General features: G+C 41.2%; 1 protein-coding gene across 1 annotated transcript; it reads left to right on the top strand.

Annotated features, from left to right (window-relative positions):
* Nucleotides 1–2,887: 2,887 nt before the first annotated feature.
* Nucleotides 2,888–6,152, top strand: LOC139381251 (uncharacterized). Its single transcript, XM_071124726.1, has 9 exons — nt 2,888–3,167; nt 3,255–3,431; nt 3,522–3,583; nt 3,666–3,752; nt 3,840–3,881; nt 3,950–4,123; nt 4,203–5,077; nt 5,174–5,285; nt 5,380–6,152. The coding sequence occupies exons 1-7, from the start codon at nt 2,981–2,983 to the stop codon at nt 4,236–4,238; spliced, it is 765 nt and encodes a 254-aa protein (XP_070980827.1). The 5' UTR covers nt 2,888–2,980; the 3' UTR covers nt 4,239–5,077; nt 5,174–5,285; nt 5,380–6,152.
* Nucleotides 6,153–11,177: the final 5,025 nt, after the last annotated feature.

Genomic DNA, 11,177 nt, shown 5'->3' with positions numbered 1-11,177 from the left:
TGTTGAATATCTCCGATGTCAATAAACGTCTACAAAAAAAAGGTGTAATTAAATTGTTGCCAGCAGCACAGATAGTCAGCAATGCTCTGGATAACATGAAAACAGCCCAACCAGCTCTGTTAGGTCAAGTAAAATGGTCAGAGTGAGGAGTTCACTCATTTGTGTCTGGAAGTAGCTAGCCAATGTTAGCCAGTTAGCTTGCATGCTTGACTGCCATTGAGCACTCAGATCTTTTATTTATTTAAGCTTTATTTAACCAGGAAAATCCCATTGAGACCCAGAGTCTCTTTTTCAAGGGAGACCTGGCCAAGAGTACAATGTGCAATGGTGGGTGAGTGACTTGGCGTTTGTAATAAAGCCCAAGGATGCATGATAAACAGAGTCCAGACTCTGTAAGACAGAGGAGGTTGCATGCATATACAACAAGTCACCATAATCAATTACAGAGAGAAAAGTGGCCTGAACAAGCTTCTTTCTAGCCATAAGCGGGAAGCAAACCTAATTACGAAAATAAAAATCAAATTTCAATTTAAGCTTTGTCACAAGATTATCCACATGAAGTTTAAAGGGCAACTTGTCATCCAACCAAATACCTAGGTATTTGTAAGATGACACTTTTTCAATGGATAAGCCACCAGATGTGACAATGCTAACGTTCTCTGGCAGAGTTCTAGCTCTGGAAAATGTCATGCATTTCGCTTTTTTGTTTATTCAAGACCAGTTTGAGACTATAAAGGGAGGCCTGCAGTGACTGAAAAGCCGTCTGGAGCTCGTCAACAGCCTGAACCAGAGAAGGAGCACATTCATATATAGCTGTATCACCTGCATATAGATGTAACTTTGCTGGTTGCATCCCATTTCCCAAATCATTAATACAAATTGAGAACAACACAGGAGCTAAAATGGAAGCCTGGGGCACACCTCCATTAATCTCAAGAAAGCTAGACTTGTGATTGTCAGTATATACACATTGTGTTCTGTCAGAAAGATAGTTCCTTAACCAATTTACTACCCCTTCACTGAGACCAATGTTTCTGAGTCTACCAATCAACAATTCAAGGTTCAACTGAATCAAAGGCTTTGATAAATTCACAAACAGAGCAGCACAACGTTGTTTTTTATCAAGTGCATTAATGATGTCATTTGCCACTGCCATAGCTGCAGTTGTAGTGATGTGCCCTGATCTAAAGCCAGACTGAACCTCGCTCAGTATGTTCTTTTCAATTAAGAAGTTTTTTAACTGTGAGTTCACAAGGGATTCATAGACTTTGGCCATGATAGGGAGTTTAGAGATAGGACAATAGTTATTAGCATCTGAGGGATCTCCACCCTTTAGCAGTGGGAGGACATACGCTGATTTCCAAATGCTGGTTATGGAATTGGTAAAGAGACTCAAGTTGAAAATGTGAGCCCTACTCCTAGGCCAGAGCGCACGAATGCTCCGAGAGCAAAACGCTCTGAATTTATGAAAGGACAATCTGACAACGCTCTGGATTTACGAACGCCCAGAGCGCCCTCTGGCACTCCAGATTGATTTTACGAACACACCCTAAATCGTAAAACGTTTAGCTAGTAATTTGTTATGCTAACAAGCTAGCAAGAGGTTGCAACAGGATCCATTTCCAGTCGACAGGCGAACGGCTAGTACTCTCAACTCATTTACAGTATACTAAGGGTACGTTTGTAAATTCACTCTGGAGTGCCAGAGAGCGTTGTCAGATCATTGTCAGGTTGTCCATTAGTACCCTCACAGCACCCTCACCTGAGAAGTAGAAATCAAATGGAGATAAACTGGGAATTGAATAACTGCAGTTGACATTTCTAAGTAAATGGAAGAATACTCTTATTGCAATGTGGATGGCTCTTAAAAGAGCCTTTGGTTGTGCATAGTGTAGTCTATGGTGTTGCCAGGGAACAGCACCCTCTTTGAAGAAGTAGGAGGTGAAGATCTCCCTTACACAGATTGCCTTTCTTGCTGCGTTGTTGGTCCCCATCCTTGAAACATCCTGCCGAGCAGCAGACATCTCCCCTAGTACATGGCGGCAAGCTGCAGGTCCCCTCCTGAAGTTATGCAGAACACAGGTAGCCTTCACATGCCTGAATTCCTCCAGGAGGCAGTCCCAGATGGCCCTGGTCATTCAACCCTGCAGTGTCCTACATGGTGCCCTACATGGTAACTGTAGGCAATCATTTTGAAGGAATCTACAGTTACAAGGTATATGTAGGAATAATGTAATTATTAGACTTTTACATCACCAGGTTATTGTGGATTACTAAAGTATAATATCCCTGATAACAAATCATGATAACATTGGATAGATAAATGCATGTGACAATAGCAAGATCATGTCAAGGATAGCATCACAAATGAATACATAAATACAATTTAAAGCTTGATTGTTACGGATACAGGGGCCTGTTGCACAAAAGTAGAATTAAGACATCCGGGATAAATGACTCAGCTGAGCTCAATGAAGCCAAAACATGTGCGTCCAGGCTTAATTGGTTGCACAAAGACCAAGCCAGGATGAGCAGACACGGATTCATTAAGCCAGGTGAAACCAATCCTGGATAGGTGCGCGCTCACGGCTCACTCAAATAGACCCCGCCACAGATCACAGATTAACTGATTTACCATGGCAACTAGAGCCGCGTACTTTTCCCCGTCGGAAGCACAAATCCTCATGGAGGCATACGAGGAGGTAAAAGATATAATTAAGAAGAAAGGCAACACCGCCACAGTGATAAAGCAAAGAGAAAAAGCGTGGCAAAGTATTGCAGACCGCCTGAATGCGTAAGTAGTGCACAATTACACACTCACCGCTCCGCTGAAACATCACAATTACAATTCAAATATTTAATTCACATCTCCAAAAATGCAGTTGTACTGTAATTATGAAACGGTTAATTTTTTTTATTGAAATGCACTGCAGATATGAGTGAAATTGTGTAAAGTAACTCCATCACACTGTATAAAGCTATGATAAAATTTTTGATATTTTTACTGAAAACAAGACAAAAATACCAAGTAATTTTTTGCAGTGTGACTCCATTAAGTGTGTGTGTGTGTGTGTGTGTGTGTGTGTGTGTGTGTAGATTAAACATGAACGGGCCAAAACGGACATGGCAGCAGGTCAAAATCAAATACAAGAACATTCTGCAGAATGGTATGGTCCCTGACTAATATTTAACAAAGCACAAGCATATATTGTACCCAGAAGGTGCCTGCTCACACATTGTCTGTACTGTTTTAGCAGTGAAAAAGAATACCCACAGACAAGGCACGGGTGGTGGGTCACCAAAGGCTGACCTTACCCCAGCAGAGGACATGGCCTTGGAGCTAAATAAAGGCAGGCCCGTCTTAGAGGGGATCCCTGGGGGGAAAGAGACGAGCATAGGTTCCTCCCAAGATGCCACCCGCTTCATTCAAGGTATGTCCTTCCATCTCTACATGGGATACAACCACATTCATATTGAATCAATTTGGACTGTCTGACTTTGGTTTACCTATTGCCTTGCAGTGTCTGGCAGCACTGTGTTCCTGTTAGAGCCACCAGCACAAGCACCAGACGATGCTGATCCAGTGAGTACTCCATCAAAGGCATACTGTAGGCCTGGCATGTCTTGTCTACTAGCTTCAATATGAATCCGATTAAATGTGATAGGGTGAAGGCCCCAGTGCAGCAGCAACAGCACATGATGGAGACGATGATGAGGAGGAGACCATCTCTCTGGATTCCAGAAGGCATGAGGTATCATGTTAAGACTGTGAAAGTACTATTTACTCTACAATGGTGAGGAGTCCTCATCAAAATCAAAAAATCTAATTTCTTTTACAGGACCCAGATGCTATACAGTGGGAAAACCAGCCTGGCAACATAGTGCGTATTAATAAAAGGACACCACATCCTGCCAAATTCCAGCTGCGCTAATTGTATTGTGTTCACAGAGCTCACAAGCTATCAGAAAGTTGTATGGCAACCACCTCCGGTGCCAAATAGAACTGGCAGACATAGACATTCAGTACAAGAAGAAAAAGATGGAAAATCTTGCACTGGAGTTCGAAATAAAAAAGAGGACAATTAGGAAACTGGACCTTGAAATAAAAAAACTTGAGAGGGAGGTGAGATATGCCTTCAATGTACACTGTATGCTAACTGTAACACAAATGTATTAATCATTATTTTTCTTTCCTCCCCCAGCTCCAAGAAGATGACACAGCTCAAAATAAAAATTAGGTATATTCTCGTAAAGTCAAGTGAGCCATGACATATGAGCTCTTATTGTGAGCACACAGGACGGTGGCATCTTTCTAAGGTTTTTTTTATTTTCCCAGCAATCAGTACAACCAAGTCATCGTTATAAGGCATCGCCCTCTTTTGCCCACCCCCCCCAGCACCAGGTGTGGCCACTAGCCTATATGAAGGCCCAAAATTGTGTGTTCCTTTCTGCTCTGACAATGGCATGCCCATTCGTGCGAGATGTGGTGGATGAAGAAGCACTTGTGCTGAGGAGAGCCTTCAGGTGAGAAAGGGTCTTCAGGGACCGGTTGGACCCACTGGCCTTCCCTGATGACCATCTATATGAAAGATACAGGTTTTCTGCAGATGGCATCAGGTATCTATGCAGACTACTGGGTCCCAGGATTAAGCACCGCACTGCACGGAGCCATGCACTGAGTGTGGAGCAAATGGTTTGTGTGGCCTTGCGCTTTTTTGCTAGTGGAGCCTTCCTGTACTCAGTGGGGGATGCAGAACAGCTGAACAAGGCCACAATTTGCCGCACAATAAGGAGTGTGTGTCTGGCTATCAAAGCATTAGCAGATGTCTTCATCTCCTTCCCTGGCCACAGAAGACTCTGTGACATCAAAGAGGAGTTCTATAGGATTGCAGGTAAGAGGATCTACAAATTACAGGACAACTGTTAACACATAGTAGGATACTCATTACTTTGTGTGACAGGTTTCCCCAATGTCATTGGTGCAGTGGACTGCACACACATAAGGATAAAAGCCCCCTCAGGTGCCCATGAGGCCGATTTTGTGAATAGGAAATCCTTTCACAGCATTAATGTTCAGGTGAACATAACTTTTTGATATTGTCCATTGACAAACACTCTGCATTGCCAGTGATGTGCATTGATTGGTGTAATATTCCTCATCTTATGATTTCAGATGGTCTGCAATGCTGACTGTGTGATCAGCAATGTTGTGGCAAAATGGCCTGGCTCAGTCCATGACTCCAGAATCTTTCGGGCCTCTGAAATCTATCAGTGCCTATCACAAGGTAAGCCACACAACCCCTATTTATAACCATCATGGCTGTGTCAAGAATATCACTGTGTTTATGAGGTAGTAATGATGAGATTTTGTGTTGACAGGTGAATTCTCTGGTGTGTTGCTGGGAGACAGGGGGTATGGCTGCCAGCCTTTTCTCCTGACACCTTTCACAGACCCCCAGGAAGCACAGCAGGCCTACAACCATGCCCATGCCAGGACCAGGGCCAGAGTTGAAATGACCTTTGGCCTCCTGAAGGCACGCTTTCACTGCCTTCACAAATTAAGGGTCAGCCCTGTTAGGGCATGTGATATTACTGTGGCTTGTGCTGTCCTTCACAATGTGGCCTGCCTGAGGAAGGAGAGGGCCCCCAGAGTGCCACCAGCCATGGACTGGGACAATCCGGCAATCTTCCCTGATGACGACAGTGGTCGGCTGCTGAGGGACCAATATGTGTTGAATTATTTTAGTTAGTATGTGTGCTTTCAATTTTGGTTAAATATGTCCTGCGGTGGCAGAGGAATTTGGGTTTTTTTGGGTTCGTTTTTTGACGAATTTGGCCTCTTATGATGTTTGTGCGGTATACTGTGTGTAATACAAGGCTGCAGGGAGGCTACTGCATCCATTCATTTGTCTGTTCAGTTGATGTGTATGGATTTGTCCTGCATTTATTTTAGTGTGCAGACATGCAGGGTGTGTTATACACATTCAAAGGTCTGTATATGTATCATTTTGTATAATATGCTTAGATTCTGTGCTTTCCATCTTGTAGAGTCACTGTGACTTCAGTTTTGAAAGGAGCTGATGGTTTACCTGCTTTGTTTTGTCCTTATTCAATAAAGGAACATAATGTTACACATTGTGTTTTTATATTCATATGGAATGTGTATTTGTTTATATGACAGAGTACTAGGGCCACACTGAAGAAAAAGGATAAAGTCATACATTTATGAGGCTGGTTCTTTCTGCAGAAAAGCTACATATTGTTTTTACAGTTTTGATACTTATGACAATGTGATACTTAATATTCTGGCACATCAGCATGTCTTTGTTTATGAAACCATACTGAAGTACAATTTCACGAAATGCCCCACATCTGTCATTTTAACAACTGTCCTCCTTTAAAACAACTGGTTACAATATTATGACTTGTGTTTTTTTCCCCTCTGTGGCCCTAATATTCTAGCATTTTATATATAGCCTTATAGTCTATGGGAAACTGTAAATTATCTAATGATAGCAACATCATCTAAAAATCATTTTTTATCCAAAATCATTGAAATTAATGATCACAAACGTTTAAATAACAGTGGGTCTAGTTATATGTGATAACAATGTATAGTGAGCAGTGAAATAACTATTGGTTTCCATTTGTGGTGACTGCTGACTGACATTAGGGATGAGATTAAATAGATCCTGGAATTTAGCCTGGTCTGGAGCAGGCTAGCTCCACAGAATAAATCTCCATGGTAATTTATACCATAACATATCCTCCTGCCCCCTATCCATCTTTAGTGCAACCGGATTACGGATCAATTGAGCCAGGATCACCAAGATATCCTGGCTTAATCCCTTATCCTAGTTTTGTGCAACAGGCCCCAGGTATCCTGTGTCTGTGTGTATCCTGTGTCTGTGTGTATCCTGTGTGTGTTTCTTTTCTCTCCTTCTCCCCTCACAGGTGAAAATCATTACTCCCCAATCAGTCAACAATCAACCCATCAATCAGAAGACACACCTCCTCCTGTTTCCTACCCTATCACAGTTCCTTCCCCATGGTTTAAAAACCCCATCATTTGTTTGTTTAAGAGCTCAATCTTTGTAATGCCATGTTGGTAGATAGCTGTTCTTGGTAGATTTCAGGAGAGCTCAATCTTTGTAATGCCATGTTGGTAGATAGCTGTTCTTGGTAGATTTCAGGAGAGCTCAATCTTTGTAATGCCATGTTGGTAGATCTCTGCTCTTGATAGATTTCAGTAGCACAATCTCTTTGTAAATGCCATGTATGTAGATCTCTCTCTTTGTGTATTAATTAACCTCTTCTTTTGTTTGAGCACCTCCAAATCACTTTGTCATCTCCTGTGAGTATTGTTTTTGCTTATGGTGTTTGCTGGTGGGAAAAGGGGGAAACCAAGACAAGTCGCCCATGGGCATACACTACCCGTAGGTAAACTTTGTTAAAACACACTAGTTAGAACTGGGCGGACCACCCACTGTATTTTTGGTTAGTTAGTTAGCTGTTGTTGAAATAGGCTAGTCTAGCTTAGGGGTGTTTTGAATACTTATTGTTTCTTTCCTTGGGTCCAGCTCAGCCCCTTTTTCCTGCTCCCCCCCCATTACCGTGTGTTTTACAATAAACCCTGAGTTTGACGGTATAATTTCAGTTGTCCTGGTTATTACGTTCACACTTTTACTTTGTCACAATTATAATTTACATGAGTTACGTTACGGGTCTCACTACCATCCCCCCTAGACTGTCGGGCCAAAAGGGATTCGTAACATTGATGATGAGTTGATCATTTGAATCAGCTGTGTAGTGCTAAGGCAAAAACAAAAATGTGCACCCCTTTGATTCTCCAGGACCAGGACCGAGAACCACTCCTCTTAAATGGGATCTCTTCATCTGCAGACAGGCTTTCACAGCTCTCTGTATCTGAGGACTGAAAATCTCACAAGAAACAGACTTCATTAAACTCAAATTAGACCGCACTGAATATTGTTACTATTATCTCCGTCTTCACTTCTAGGGACTGGAACTACACAAAAGTACCAGCCCTATCCAGAATAGCCTACTCTCTCACTTTGACAGTTGGGGCTGCTATCCTTTCACCCTCCTCCATGGCTGTAAGCTAGCTACCTATAAATGCATTTGGAGTTTTTTTTTTTTACAGTGAATAATACATCAAGATAGCTAGCTAATATGAAGTTAGGTAGCTGGTGATATTTAATTAACTTTGCCAGCTACCTATACAGTATGTGAAGTTGACTAGATGGCTAGCTAGCTACGTTAGCAGCTCATTTGAATTAGCCGGCACTGTAGCTAGTTAGCTAATAATACATCGATTTTTAAAACATTTTCTAAATGTATTTACTTACTTGAATAGGTTCTCCTAGCCTTTTGGATGATTGGAAACAGGGGAGCAAAGTTTGTTAGTCACCAGAGAATTTCAGAGCATATTACTATTTACCTGAGAACAAATTCATGAAATGGAGAATGGATTAAACTATTTTACCCATTTAATAACCAGACCTTCATACAACTTGCTATGCTGAATTCTTGATGCACAAATGATACCATATGCTGCCAACATGCCCACAAGTGAGCCACTCTGGGTGGCCTAAGACGCACGCGTGCTAGTGTACAGGAGCCGTATATAGTGTACACGGGCATTAAATGTCAATAGCTCTACACTACGGTGCAAAACAATTTCGTTAAGATTTTCATCCATCCTCACATTAAATGCTGACATTTCTGTCAACAACTTACACAAGCAAAGGTCATGTAGAGGAGTAGGAAACAAATATTGATTGACATTTTAGTGTTTCAATCTCAAATATTGCAAATGGCAGTATCTTTCTCATAATCTTCATAGCCTATAGGCTACTCCACAATCACATCAACATCATCATCATCAATATCACTGCCATTTTTATTGGCTTGGCCAAAGGTTTTGATACGGTAGACCATTCCATTCTTGTGGGTCGGCCAAGGAGTATTGGTGTCTCTGAGGGGTTTTTGGGCTGGTTTGCTAACTACCTCTCTCAAAGAGTGCAGTGTATAAAGTCAGAAAATCTGCTGTCTCAGCCACTGCCTGTCACCAAGGGAGTACCCCAAGGCTCAATCCTAGGCCCAAATCTCTTCTCAATATACATCAACAACATAGCTCAGGCAGTAGGAAGTTCTCTCATCCATTTATATACAGATGATACAGTCTTATACTCAGTTGGCCCCTCCCCGGATTTTGTGTTAAATGCTCTACTACAAAGCTTTCTTAGTGTCCAACAAGCTTTCTCTACCCTTAACCTAGTTCTGAACACCTCCAAAACAAAGGTAATGTGGTTTGGTAAGAAGAATGCCCTTCTGTCCACAGGTGTGATTACTACCTCTGAGGGTTTAGAGCTTGAGGTAGTCACGATCTGCAACAAATACTCAAACTCTGACAGTTTTATCTCAATCTCTTCATTCAAAGACTCAATCATGGGCACTCTTACTGACAGTTGTGGCTGCTTTGTGTGATGTATTGTTGTCTCTACCTTCATGCCCTTTGTGCTGTGGTCTGTGCTCAAATATGTTTGTACCATGTTTTGTGCTGCTACCATGCTGTGTTGTCATGTGTTGCTGCCTTGCTATGTTGTTGTTTTAGGTCTCTCTTATGTAGTGTTGTCTCTCTTGTTGTGATGTATGTTTTGTATTATATATATATATATATATATATATATATATATATAAAAATTTATACATTTTAATCCCAGCCCCCATCCCCGCAGGAGGCCTTTTGCCTTTTGGTAGGCCATCATTGTAAATGACGATTTGTTCTTAACTGATTTGCCTTGTTAAATAAATGTTAAATAAATACAAAATTTAACAAATAGCCTATATGTAAATGAAAATAATTGATTTATGAGAAAAGCATATTCATTTCTTCATGTTGTTATGTTTCTCATGCTGGGGGCAGTATAGAGCTGATTTCTTGCATTTCAGAGAATGGATAAAAGACCTCAATGAAGGAAAAAAAACGTCGTCTTTTGTCACCTGTGTGAAGCTAGCCACAATAACGATTATCCACAATAGTTGCGTTTGCGGTTCTCCTTCACAATAAAGGTCCCTCAATGAAAGTCATGCAAACGGATACAAATTGTGAAACCATGCCATATTTGGACTAGATTACCCGAAACAGTCTTGGAATGTGAATAATTGTGTTATGTGGGTAACACTGAGTTGACTCGTATCCCATTTATTCCACAATCCATAGATAAGGCTGTATAGTGCAATATGAAGGTTAATACACACAATAGGCTGGATAGGGAGGTGATTCCCCACAGTCAAAGTCCCACAATAAGAGCTACGATGCTAATATTTGTGTAAACTCATCACAATTAGGGTTAGGGTTAGGGTTCTGTGGGTGTCGCTGTGTCGACCAATACCCCATTTCATGGATCCCCAATCCATAGGTGTGAAATACATTGAGCTCCAAAAGTGTTGGGACGGTGACACATTTTTCTCTGTTTTGGCTTTGCTCTCCAGCACTTTGGATTTGAAATGATACAATAACTATGAGGTTAAAGCGCAGACTGTCAGCACTTTTTAATACTTGAATACACATATAAGTGAGTTTTGTCCCAATACTTTGCGTCCCATAAAATGGAGAGACTGTGTACAAAAAGTGCTATAATTGCTAAATGGTTCACCCAATATGGATGAATATACCCTCAAATTAAAGCTGACAGTCTACACTTTAACCTCTGCGTGATTGTATCATTTAAAATCCAAAGTGCTGGAGTAGAGAGCCAAAACAACAAAACATGTGTCACTGTCCAAATACTTTTTTAGCTCACAGTATTAAGTATGCCCCCAATGCAATTGAAGTTTAATACATCAGTGAGATTTCAACAGATTTTTGAATGTCAAATGAACTAATTATTGTCTTTTGTCGAATTTATATAATAACATTCTAACCTTGTTACTGGCATTATCCAGTCCAAATATTGTATGATTCCACTATTTGTATCTGTTTGCTTCACTTTCAATTTCGGACTTTTATTTTTTGGCAGGCAAACCGTAAATTCCACTTGTGGCTAATCGTTATTGTGGTTAGCGTCACATATGTTTTATTGTCCATGTCTAGCGTCATGGAAATAGTTACTTTGTTACAGAACGTATAGGAATAACCTCCAAGAAGTAGT

Source organism: Oncorhynchus clarkii, chromosome 2 (assembly GCF_045791955.1).
Source record: "Oncorhynchus clarkii lewisi isolate Uvic-CL-2024 chromosome 2, UVic_Ocla_1.0, whole genome shotgun sequence".
Taxonomy (NCBI): Eukaryota; Metazoa; Chordata; class Actinopteri; order Salmoniformes; family Salmonidae; genus Oncorhynchus; species Oncorhynchus clarkii.
Note: the sequence above shows the minus strand (reverse complement) of the source record. Positions and strands in the feature narration are given on the sequence as shown.